General features: G+C 41.0%; 1 protein-coding gene across 3 annotated transcripts in view; it reads right to left on the bottom strand.

Moving 5' to 3' along the window:
- The window catches only part of COL12A1 (collagen type XII alpha 1 chain), a 116312-nt gene that overhangs the window by 42806 nt on the left and 60193 nt on the right, over nt 1-13313 (bottom strand). For all 3 annotated transcript variants that reach the window (XM_084754255.1, XM_084754254.1, XM_084754256.1), the window contains 10 exons: nt 11240-11379; nt 10536-10668; nt 10402-10428; nt 9118-9260; nt 7111-7240; nt 5939-6078; nt 5348-5477; nt 4167-4309; nt 2928-3057; nt 2162-2304 (listed from right to left, as the gene is read on the bottom strand). In XM_084754255.1, coding sequence (XP_084610381.1) covers nt 2162-2304; nt 2928-3057; nt 4167-4309; nt 5348-5477; nt 5939-6078; nt 7111-7240; nt 9118-9260; nt 10402-10428; nt 10536-10668; nt 11240-11379 — 1259 coding nt within the window. The remainder of the gene's footprint in view (nt 1-2161; nt 2305-2927; nt 3058-4166; nt 4310-5347; nt 5478-5938; nt 6079-7110; nt 7241-9117; nt 9261-10401; nt 10429-10535; nt 10669-11239; nt 11380-13313) is intronic.

The raw sequence follows: 13313 nt of genomic DNA, 5'->3' as shown, positions 1-13313 counted from the left end.
GCTCAACCATGTTCATAGCTGCCTTATTCATAATAGCCAGAACTTGGAAACAACCTACGTGTCCCTCTATAGAAGAATGGATAAAAAAACTGTGGTACATTTACACTATGGAATACTACTCAGCTATTAAAAACAAGGAATTTCCAAAATTTGTGGACAAATGGATTGAACTAGAAATTGTCATAATGAGTGAGTTCACACAGAAGCAAAAAGAGCTAAATGGTATATACTCACTTATATCAAGACACTAGTCCAAGGTGTACGTCCCCATGAAAAACTGTACCTACCAGAATAGTGGGTAAGAGGGAAGGACATCCTATTGAAACTTTAGGTGTGAGAAGCCTGGGAGAAAGAGGAAATGGAAGGATCCAGTGGGTCCTGGAAAACTACAGGCGAGTCTGGGCCCTGGGGTCCTCCGCAAACTGTGGCAACAGCCAAGGAAAAAATAGGCAGTAAAAACCTTGAACCCCTACCCGGACTAGCCGATGGACATTCTCCACTGTTGAGTGGAGAAGGAGATCTAACTTTCACACAAACTCTGGTGCCCCATATTTGAACATGTCCCTTGGATGGAGATGCCTGTTGGCACTCAGAGGAAAGATAATAGGTCACCAAGGAGAGACTTGATACCCTATGAGCATATTCAGGGGGAGGAGGTCCCCCTCAGACACAGACTTAGGGGAGGGGAGGGGAGTAGGGGGGAAGTGGGAGGAAGGGAGGAATGGGAGGATACATAGGATGGGCTAACAACTGAGATGTAATATGAATAAATTAATAAAAATGTATTTTAAAAAAAAGAATATTAGCTTAGTTGATACTAATTAAGTCAAAGTTCGAATAAAAGGAAATAGAAAATATATTAAGCTCCCTTCTCAAAGATGAATGAACCACTCATCTCTCAGGCTCCTTTGTAGTCCTGTGCAAACACTGTGGCTAAGCCTCCTGCCTGGAATCCCATAACTACCAACAGGGACCTACTAAAAGAAACTATATTTTCAGTGTTTTCAAAAAGCATAGGAATTATTTTCCCCAGCAAAAAAGAAAAAAAAATAAACCTTAATAGTGAGCTTGTTTATCTCATTTTGATTTTTAAGAACTCTGATTGACAAATACCTGTTCCTTCTTAATAAAACAGGACTTCAATTAAAGATTGCTGTGCCAAAATCAAGAGATTAAATATTTCTTCACATGAAATAAGCGTGTGGAAGGGGAAAAGGTTCTAAGAAGATGCATGTGGCAAAAGTGCTGCAAAATGCAAATCTAACGACTTCACGGTCACCATTTGAGATAATCCAGGAGCTTGTCACAGAAATCAATCAGTAAACGTCTGCTCATGGCTTTCCAGCTATAAAAAAAAAAAAACTCCAAGGAACTCGAGGGCTTAAAGATGGTGGCTTCCGGGTAGAAGGCTTGACCTGTTAGTCCCACAAAAAGGAAGAGGGAAAAGAAGAAAGGGAGAAAGGATGGGGGAGGGGTGGGTAGAGAGAGAGGGGGTACCTGGAAGCTGCGTCTAGGGGGACACGGTATTTACACTGCAAAGAGTGTGGGGAAACGAGTGACGTAAGTCAATGGCAATGAGACTGTTTCTCCTGCCCGAAGTTCCGAGTTCAATTCTTCATAAAAGAATCAAAGAAAGAAATGAGGATGAGGAAGGAAGGGAGAGATAAGTTAACTTAGAACTAATAGGAGATTGTGCACATTCCAAAGCAAAGGAGTACGGGGGAAAATAATGTGAGTTTAGAGAAGATGGAAACTGGTGCTAAGATACCCAGGAGAGACCAAGAGGAACTGGACTTGAAGGATAAGAGTAGAATATGCACATCATCCGAACATTGATTTGAGTGTTACGTATTAATATGCAGCGTATTACAGAAGACCTTGTCGTTTAAGTAGGCAGTTATAAGTATAGATAAAGACCTTTTTTTTGACCAGTTCTTGCAACAGAAACTATCTAAATCACTGCCTCACCATGAGGCTGAACCAGAAACTTTTTTGTGCTGTCCCCATATCACATCAGAGGGAAAAAAAGTATTTAAAACCTATCACGCAAGATCCAAGGGCTCAGTAATAACTGGAGCATAGTTCTCAGGAAGAAGTTTTTTAATCTCACATTTCATGAGAAATGATTTTTGAAATGCCAGTAAGTGGATATTATACGTACATATTCATCAATTGGGTCACCGACGGTAGGAGAATAGATGATCCTATATTGCTGAACTGGCCCATCCGCATGGTCCCAGGCAACAGAGAGGCTGTTGGTCGTCTCTCCAAAGACCCGTAGATTTCTTGGTCCACTTCGTGGAACTGAATAAAATACAGCTGGGTTTGCTGCTTGCCTGACAGCATTTCCCAGGTCAGCTGAGAGGAAGTGCTTACGGATGCTGACAAGGACCATTCATGATGCTTACTTCCCTGTGATACGGTACACACTCTTCTGTGATTTTTAATGTGACATCACACAGTGTAACGAGCTACGTTTCAGAGCTACAGCTACAAACTGAACTTTCAACAAAACAGAGCGCTAGGTTTGCACCCAAACATGCAGACTGGGAAAGAAAGGGATAATTTTAACCACTGTGTAACCACCTCCCTTTAATGAAATGGAGAGGCGAAGCGTTCACATTTCCAAGGCGCCTGTTTGGCAATAAAAACCCACTGCATTAAAAATAGAAGGGGGAAAGAGAGGAAAGCCCTCTTTCATTTAGACGCTAGGCTTTGTTTTTTATGATCAAATGACATTCATTCATCACAAAAGATAGTTCTGGACACACAGCCTAAGCCTGGAACATGAATGTGGAAACTCCCAGGCAGAATTATATGCAGAGGCTGCTGTGGCCTCCAGAGTCCTTACATTCCCCACCCACCACCCAACCCCTACCCTTCACTCAGTGGCAAGAGATACAATGGAACCAGGATTTTTGCCTCACGTGTTCTGCCCTGGCTGGGGCTGGGATTCCCCTCTCCGTCTGAGTAGAGAGCCACAATGTTCACAGAGTAGGGTGTGTCAGGAGTCAGCCTCTCCAGATGCACCGTGCGGGTATTCCCTGGCACCACAATCTGAAAGGGGAGAAAACGTGCCAAATTCTGCCTGACAGCTACCCAAAGGCTTGCCAGGTCTTCAGTTAGTCAGCACAATAGTATTTATCGTAAAAGGCTGAGCCTAGGCACGTTAGAAGTCAAGTGTGCTCCTCTGCAAGCTCTGCCTCGAGCACCCTGCTGGATACAAGTTATTCTCAGAAATCCCCTTATTTGTTCAATCATCTCCCATTTGTGTTTCTCATAAAGAATTATAAATGGAATATCTAAGATGCACATTTGCTAAATGTCACATACGTGTGAGACAATGGATCCCATGCTAGTGGCAGAGATACTTAGTGTTAAGACAAAAATTTTGGGTAAGGGTAAAGTTGTTAAGAAAGAAAATATGTCATGCCATATGCCAGAACATTAAAATCACTCCAGAACACACTCATTGCTTCTCGTTTTCTTATCATTGCTTGCTTTTGCAAAGACTTGTCAGTCCATAAACTTACTTCTCTTTCAGTCTTCTGATGCTATTATTATTCATGTGAGTGAGTAACTTCTGGCTTATGCATTATTGACCTACTCACAAAACAGAACTAGAATTGCATTAGGCAGATAACTGCAAGTCTCTGACCATACCATCGCAAACATGCCTGTCTGCATCTGACCTCAGAAGGTAAACTGCCTGCTCAACACTCGGAGGAAATACTGAAGACACACTGTAATTTCTAAGAACCAATAAAAGTGTACTTAGCATATTTTCATAACAAAGATATGTGTGCTTTCCTGATATATTGAAAGTTCTATAAATGGTATGTGTCTCTTTCAATTATTATTAACTCATAGCTAATTCGCATTCTCCCCCAAGCTCTTTTCTAAGCAAACTTACAATTAATATATCTGTCTTCACGCATCAAACACAATCATTTAAATATTATTCACCAGCACATTGGGAGGTTATATTCTTAAAGGCTCCTAAATATGATTCAAATATGTAACTATAATAATCAGGAAACATAGTCCACATGAGAGGCAGTGACACCAGTAACTGGCTTATTGTTCCCCAGCCAGCTGCTGTGGCAGGGGCCGTAGCAGAAGCTATGAGATTCTTCTCTGAGATCTACGATGATAAAATTACTCACAGAGTCTGATGGTCTTGTGCCAGCAACAGGGGAGTATACAATCCGGTACTGCTGCACTGGGCCTGGAGCAGGGTCCCAGCGGACATCAAGGCTGTTGGGCGTGGGGTTGTACACTTGGATATTTCTTGCCAGTCCTCTCACCACTGAGGAAAGGAAAGCCAGTGGCCATTTCTCATGTCTGCTTATTCACGTCAAGCTTTTCATCACTCTTTCACAAGTTACCCTCTGTAATAGGATAAAAATCCTACCCAATTTATAACTCCCATCTACACACAAAAGCACATTAAATCCGTCCAAATGCAAAGTCAGTCAAAGTTAGCCTTTGCCTGCAGGGTGTCAATGATGTTTTCAGTAAAAACAAGGAAGCATGAGCAACAGGATTGGCTGGCTGTAAAGGGACACAGGACAGGGGAAACAGAAAGCATAGCTAAGTTTCCAGTATAAGTAATAGGGCCAGAGGAGAGATTTTTTTTTATATATAGCCTGCCTTCTAACCAACAGAAAGACATGGAGACCATCGATTCAGTCAGCAGCTTGCCTTATTTAACACTAGCTGTGGAATTTTTTCTATGATTAAAAGAAAAGACAAAGAGACAAGTCAATCAATTCTTAATTCTCTTCCACCAATAAAATTTAGAAAATTAAAAATGCTTACTAAGCAGAAACTCTAGCTTAAGCAACGGCATCATCTCTCTAGACCCCTGATCGGGGCCCCGAGGGAGCTACCCACATGATCCCCTTTGACCAGCCACAGTGGTTTTTAAAAGGCAGAAAGCGTAAGCGTGCACGTCCAAAGAGAACAGCGAAAGCAATTGAGCTGATGTGACTATACCAACATAGGACTAAAGCCCATAACACCAAAAGCATTTCAGCAGCAAACCAGAGACGTGCACAACCGAGTAATAAAGGGAACAGGTTTCAACAGCCTACACTATAAAATCCAATGATGAGACACACTTTTAGATCCTGCAATTATAAATTCAAGGTAATGTCGTTCAAATGTCATTTTATCCACTAGTGGGTTAACAGTTGGTTTTGAATAATGAGCTGTGGGTCAATTTTGATATTTTTAGTCTTTTCATTCTGACTTTTTTTCTAAGTTTCTTCTATGGTCAATGTGACCTTGACAGTGAAGGTCAATGTCTATAATGAAAAATCAGTTTTCCTGCTTTTTCACTCACATGTCCTTCCAGTGTCTGACGTGCGCCCGCCATCACCTTCTGTGTAGGCAGGAACCACTGTGACCGTGTATGGAGTGTCTGGCTGCAGGTTCCTGAGAATGGCATAGTTGGTATTCCCGGGGATGGGTACCTAAAGGTTTTAATAAAACACAGAGCAGACTATTGAATTTGAAATTTTGAATGGTGAAATATCCAATCCTTCAAATAATATAATACCAACTGAAAGCACTGCCTCAAGGAGATGGCAGGGAGCCTATGAAGACTTCTCTGTATGCAATGCCTCCCTTAATCCAAGGGCTCCCTCCTCTCTAGGCTCCAAAGCACCAAGTATAAGTCCTCTATCAAGGTCCAATAACATAAATTCTTCACTTTTAAGCAGTTTACCTCTTTCTATTTCCACTTTAAACCAGTCATCTAAAGCTTAAACAGACTAACATTCCCCTTTTACGCATGAGTTCAAGGACAGCCTGGTCTACATAACAAGTTCCAAGACAGTCACGGCTACAGAGAGAGAGAGAGAGAGAGAGAGAGAGAGAGAGAGAGAGAGAGAGAGAGAGAGAGAGAGACCTTGTCTCAAAAAATAATAATTACCAGTTCTTCTGGGCCACCTGCTGCGGGGGCATAGAAGAGTTTGTACTGGCGAGGATTGCCCTCTGCATGGTCCCAGCGAACACTCAAGGTGCTGGTGGAAGGGTCATACACTCTCAAGTTCCTCACGGTATTCAGAGGTTCTGGAATAGACAGGAAGTACACTGCAGTGGTGCTCTAACTAGCAACTGTATCTGAAACACGGGTTAAGCAATACCTTCAACCCACCAAGAGCACAGCCAATACCCCACAGATATTTATTGGAAGTAATTATTAAACAAATAAAAGATTTACACTTCTGTGATGTATGTGTCCCATCTATCCACAGCACATTATGGCTCTCTGAACTTTTCTTTTAATAGTGGTAGATAATAACATCATTTGTTTACACAAATAAAGACATGATTACAAGCAAGGACATGAAAAAGAACACCTGACATCTTAAAAGATTTGTCTGTGCCTCATGGAGCATCATGGAAGAGCAGACAGAGGCCCAAGAAGTCTTCAGAGAAACAGTCTCTCCTAAAATTAGCTGCATACGTGAGACCAGAATGGAATGGGGAACTTTTCATGGGTTTCTACCCCTAGACAAAGAACTACGGGCATATGCACACGTATAACAAACATAATAAAAAAAAAAGAGGCTATAGCCAGGCATGGTGGTGCATGCTTTTAATCCCAGCACATAGGAAGCAGAGGCAGGCATATGTCTGTGGGTTCAAGGCCAGCCTAACCTAAATGGTAATTTCCAGGCCAACCTAGGTTATATAGATCGAATCTGTCTCAAAAAAAAAAAATAGAAAGAAGAAAAGGAAAAGGAAAGAAAGGAAGAAAGAAGGAAGAGAGAGGCTTGATTGTAAGGAGATCATGGGAGTGGTTTGAGGTAAAGTACCTGGGAGGGCTTAAAGGAGGAAAGGAAAGAGGAAGTGATGTAAATCTATTCCAATTAAAAATGTTCTTGATTTTTTTATTTTATAAAAAAAAAGGGATGGGGGAGATTAGAGGAGGAAAGGGAGCAAGAAGTGATGTGATTCTATTCCAATTTAAAATGCTCTTAAATTTTTTATTTTATAAAAAAAAAATCAGTAAGACATTCTGTTTCCTCCGTGCTTGTAGAAAATGTGATTTCATTCTTCCATAACAATTGTGAAGAAGCTTCAGGGACTTTCACTTACTTGTCTTGCCCCTCCCAGTGATCCGGCCACCTTCACCATCGAGATACTGGGAGGACACGGTGATGGTGTACGGAGTGTCGGGCCTCAGCTTCTGCAGGACCACGCTGTTCTGCCGTCCCCCTACTGTGGCCTTGAGGAAAACGCTCCTTGGTAAGCATCAGCCTTACACTTCCCAATTCACTAATTCATTAAACACAGCTCTTTCTCTGGAGGAATTATTTGAGACCCTTTGCCAAACTCAGGAACCATGTCCCACACGGAAGGCTTAAAATATACCTCATGGCATAATTTTAAATGTAGAGTATGTGTCTCAAGTCATGAACAGGATTCCGAGCTTTAAACTGGAGACCTCAAAAAGATATTTCAACTTGCTGGTCGCCAGCACTGCACAAATTCCATCCAAAACACATTTCACAGAACTCTTCCCAAAAACAAGGCATTAATCATAAGTGAGCTACAAAGGGTCTTTAAGATACCAAAGGACTGCATGATTTTAGAGCCTCCACACCGTTCAGTATTATTCTTGCTATTTCACAGATGTTTTTTATTTGCTTTAGAAACACATTAAAATGGTTCGGCAAAGGATCTGACGTTCTTGGTGTTTTCCCCCAAACCCTGCCACTCTAACAGCATTAGCTGAGTAAACGACGTGACCGAACCCCTCGCCAAGCCACACTCAGGCAGGGGTTCCCAGTGAGCTCTATGATATCAGCCCTGAGGTCCAGAGCATCTCAATGTTCTCCAACTATAGAATCTGAAGTTTTTAATTCATTGCTGAAGGCCCTCTTACTATCTTGTTGAAAGAAAATTTGTATGATTTGTTAACAGTCTACTGAATTCAGATGTTTATGCCATTGAAATTAAAATCACGTGAAAATGGCACAAAAAATGGCACACTGCCCACAGTGAGTGCTCATGAAAATGGCTGGTTGTATTAGCACTAACAGATGTTTCCAACTTAGCACCCATTGACTCCAATGATCTGGGTTCCAAACGGAGAAGAAAAAATCTCCAAGAATCACCGTAGCCATCTTCAACATGAAGAACTGAGCTGCAGTGGCCCATTTCAAACGGTCTAAACTCAGGTGCTGTGGGAGAGAGCTCAGAGCCAGTCGAAGCTGTGTTTGTGAAACTTCCATACGTTAACAGTTTGAAAGGACTTATTTAGGAAAGCTAACGTTATAAGGAAGGAAGTGGGTGTCTACTTATATCTCACATCCAACTTTCCAAAAGAAGCACAGAGTTGGTGACTTGTTGCATTGATTATTTCCTAGACTGGCATTCAAATAGGATTGGATCATTTGTGGTCCAGCTAAGTTCATGTGTCAGGTGAGAGCAGTGGCCTTTACTATATACATTTGTCCGCTGCCAACCTCAAACCTGCTAAGTTTCTAAACCAGTGAGAGACAGACCCATTTGCTAGAGCTCTGCACATCTAATATTAAATTTTTTAAACTTTGTCTCTCTATAAGGTTATATAAGAAAATATAAGCCTTGCCCTGTCCCCCACTCCCACCAAAAAAAAAAGCTGGAATCCTAGACACAGGGCTAAATTAAACAAAGAGAAAAGACAAAGACTAAATTATATAAGGAGGGCTAGGGTGGTAAAGATGGCAGCTGAGCTTCTAGTGCTCTCTCAAGGACCTTCATATGGTAAATATTTTTAATTAGATCAGTGGACTTCTAGATCTAGAAAAACCAGCTCTGGTGTAATCAGAACTAGTGACAATCTACATAGACTCAAGAACTCTCTGGATATCATGCTGGCTGGCCTCATGACTTGTGTGCACTTACTATGAAGAACAACTCTCAGGTCCCACCAGAGCACCTGTGCGTCTCAATCATGTACTCCAGAGAGAGGGCCAGCTAGGTTCAAGTGTTTCTACCCAATAGAGGAAACCCTACACCCCCTAGCACAGCAAATACTGTCAACCCTTACTCCAGGGAGATAGCTGAAGAGCAGCAGGCGAAACGTAGCCAACTTGCATAGTTTACAAAATGTCTTACCGTCTGTTCGTTGCCTTCTCCTGTTGAAGGCTGATACATGATTCTGTATTTCTGTACACGGCCACTAGCAGGATCCCACTTAACCGTCAAGCTGTTAGATGTGGCATTGTACACCTGAAGGTTCCGTGGACCACTTTTTGGAGCTAAAAGAAGATTGTTGAAGACGTATGAAGTACATAGAACAATTCCTTTTTCTGCTAGAAAACAAAAACTGTATAGTTGCCGAGGAAATCAAGAGTGTTATGGACCAGTGGAAATCAAGAGTGTTATGGACCAGTGGGTTTAGAATTAAATTTAAACCAATAACAAGGTCACTGAATATTAAATGGTTATTTGGTATGGACTGAATGTCTTAGTTCCCCCAAAACTTTGTCCTCTTGTAAAGCAAAGCCCTGACACTCAGTTCAATAGAATTTGCAAACAGGGCTTTTAAAGACGATGTCATGAAAGTGGGTACCTCAGGAGAGATGAGTCTTTATGATAGGAGGCGTGAGAGAGAGAAAGAGAGAGAGAGAGAGAGAGAGAGAGAGAGCGCATTTCCTGTCTGCCATGTAATAGTACAATGAAAAGATGAATGCAGGCCCCTACCCAAGAACATAACTGGCTACGATCATATCTTAATCCTGGAATCCCTATTCTCCAGACTTGTGTGTGTGTGTATGTGTGTGTGGTATTAGAGGTTGAAAGTAATGCTTGCAGGTGCTAGGCATCTGTTCTTTTGTTATCTTATCTGTTTATTCATTTACTTAGAGTGGAGCACTCAGCTACCACAGCTTATATGTGGCGCTCAGAGGACAGTTTGGAAGAGTCAATTCTCTCCTTCCACTCTGTGGATGCTGGTGCTTGAATTAAGGCTGTCCAGCCTGGTGGCAAGATGACCAGCTGACTTATCTTAACCACCGTGGGTTTTTTTTGTGAGCCAGGGTCTCACTAAATTGACTACATTGGCCCTGAACTCATGATCATCTTTCTCAGCATCCCAAGCAACTGGGATTATAAGCCCACAGCACAAAATCTGGCTTCAATTCTCAAGAATTATAGGCATATATATGTTTGCTACGTGTGCCATCCAGTCTAATATTTTTTGTGTGTGTGGAAGCACAAGCTGACTCATACACTCTTCAATGAGTGACAGAAAAAGCAAGTGTCCCAAGAAAGGCTGGTTATGAAATGAGCAAACCTTACTATTAAAATGCAGAAAAACCTATTCATGATGGATTTTGTGGCATTATTGGTTAATGTTCACCTTGTTCATTCAGACAATCCAATGGGTTAACGTCTTACCTTGGGTTGTTAAGGGTATCAAACGCACTAAAAGAAAATAGAATTTGTACAAACATCAGTGACGCAGCAGTGGCTCTGTTTCTTAACATTTCATTTCAAACTTTCGAGATACTCTTTGAAAGTTAAACACCTACGTGTGCGCTCGGTGCCACTCAGGTCATCACTCTCAGACTCGTCAGGGTAGATGGCAGTAATGGACACTTCGTACTGAGTGTTGGGGTTCAGATTTTCAAACAGCAAGGTATTCTCATCTCCATTTAAGATGGTCTTAGGTAAAGAGGAAAAATCGTATGCACACTAAATTAATGATACACTTATATCTTGCACACCCAAATGACATTGTGCTGACATCTTTCGGTGCCATTATAGGACATGAGCTTAAAGCCACTTGCCAAAAACGATTGTTATCCATAAATGTCTCCCCGTCAGATAAGGCATTTCAATACTCAGTACTCAGTCGATGGTGCTATTTGGAGAGGCTATGGGAAGCTTCAGCCTCGCTGGGGGGAAGTCCAGCACGAGAGGTCAGCTTAAAGAGAATACAGCCTTGTCCCACTGCTAATGTGCTGCCAGCTTGCATTTGGGGCTGTGATCCCTCAGCTTTCTACTCAGGCTGCCACGTCTGCCTGCTGCCAGGCCTCCTCACCATAATGGACCCTTCTCCCCCTGGAATCTTTAATCAGCTCTTCCTTCCATAGATTGCCTTGGCCATGCTCTTTTATCACAGCAACAGAGTGTAACTGATACACAGTAGTAATGTAACTTTTAGCCATGCTTCCCTATAACCAAATGGAGGGAGACCGAGACAGCAGGGGGAGGCAGAGAGAGCTAGCATTACCTCCATCTTATCTGGACTTCTGACAGGTGCCCAGGTTATTCTGTAGAGAGACACATCTGAAGCTCCATGCTCCCAAGTTCCCCTGAAACTCTCCGGTGTTACTTCAGTAAACTGTAGGTTTGTTGGGGCTGGAACAGGCCCTATCATAGAAAAGGCAAGGATATGTGTTTCCGTGGGAACCGCAAACTACATTTAATATAATTAAAATGTTTTACTTTAAAGGACATGGGGAAAACGACAAAATATATAACACAGAAGGAACTATTTTACCAGTTTATCACATTTTAAAAATAACATGGGCCAAGCAGTGCCTGGTTATAATGCATTTGTTACTGAAGACTATAAAGTGCTTAGGTCCACTAAAATGATGATCATTCTAAAGTACTGTTTTGTAATACTTTTGTATCCCAGTGTTTCCCAAACTTTTTGTATCTTCACTACTTTGAGGATCTACTGTAGCAGGAATATACATAGCACAAACTATGACATGCAGCTGGACAGCTCATGAACCTCACCCAGTCCATCAGTAATCCCAGAGACCCAAGGGTTCCCATTAAGAGATATTGAATCTTAGAAACAGTACAACAGATGCCATCGAAATGCAGTTAGTCATTGAGAGATAGATTTTTAAAATGAATATTCCAGTTAATTGAAAAATCTAGAAGACATGATGGATATAATCTACCAAAAAATAAACCAGAGAAGATAAACAGCTTAAACAGGTCTATAAGCAACAATATTGAAACCACAATTTAAAAAAAAAAATAGTAAGTAGTCTGATTTTGTTGGGAGGAGGATTTATGTGCAGGAAGGCAGGTCCTGTAGGAGAGGGAGAGAAGAGGTGGAAGGTGGATATCATCAAAGTGAATTGTACTCATCTATGAAAGTCTCAAAGAATTAAAAAAAATATATTTTACATAAAAAAATTCCAGGCTGGGCATGGTGGAACACCTTTAATTCCAACACTGGGCAGGCAGAACCAAGCAGATATCTGTGTTCCAGGAGAGCCTAGTCAACATAACAATGTCCAGGACAACTAGGGCTATATAGGGAGACCCTGTCTCAAAAACAAATTCCAGGCCCAGATGTATTCACTGCTGACTTTCATAAGACCAAAAAAAAAAAAAAAAGACAAAAAAAAATAACTCTAACTACAATTATTTTCTAAATACTCCATCTGAAAGAAAGAAGATAAGTGCTACCAAATAGTTTTAACAAAGTTAGTATTACCCTGATGCCAAAACTAAATAAATTAAAAAATAAAAAATTATAGCTCAATTTTTCTGATGCAAAAGTTATCAATAAAATACTTGAAAACAAATTCAAAAACATATCCAAAAGATCATCAACCACGATTAAGTTGCCCTTATCCCAGGTAGCCAAGGATGTAAAAGACCTCTAAAAGGAAAACTCTGAAAGACTTAAAAAAAAAAAAAGAAAAGAAAAAATACGAGAACATGAAAAGATCTCTCATACTCATGCATTCAAAGGATTAACGTTGAGAAAGTGGCTATCTTGCCAAAAATAACATAAAAATTGAATTGAATGTTATTCAGGCTTCCAGTGTCAGCCTTCATAGAAATATAAAAAAATTTAATGCCGGGCGTGGTGGCGCACGTCTTTAATCCCAGCACTCGGGAGGCAGAGGCAGGTGGATCACTGTGAGTTCGAGGCCAGCCTGGTCTACAAAGTGAGTCCAGGACAGCCAAGGCTAACACAAAGAAACCCTGTCTCAAAAAACCAAAAAAAAAAAAAAATTTAAATACCCATATAACAAAAGCAATCCTGAACAAAAAGAACAACACTAGAAATATCATATAGGGTTTCAAGCTACATTACAGAGCAATAGTACCAAGAACAGCATGGCACTGACACCAAAAGGCAGACACATAGTTCAATGGGATAGGAGCAAGATATAAACATATGCATTTGATTTTTGACAAAAACATCAAAAATATACACTCAAGAAAGGACAATGCAATCAACATATAGTGTTAAATAAACTACACATCACGTGTAAAAGAATGAAATTAAATCCCTATTTCTCACCCTGGAAAAAAATTCAACCCTAAAT

This window comes from Acomys minous (assembly GCF_964271855.1).
Source record: "Acomys minous genome assembly, chromosome: 13".
Taxonomy (NCBI): domain Eukaryota; kingdom Metazoa; phylum Chordata; class Mammalia; order Rodentia; family Muridae; genus Acomys; species Acomys minous.
Note: the sequence above shows the minus strand (reverse complement) of the source record. Positions and strands in the feature narration are given on the sequence as shown.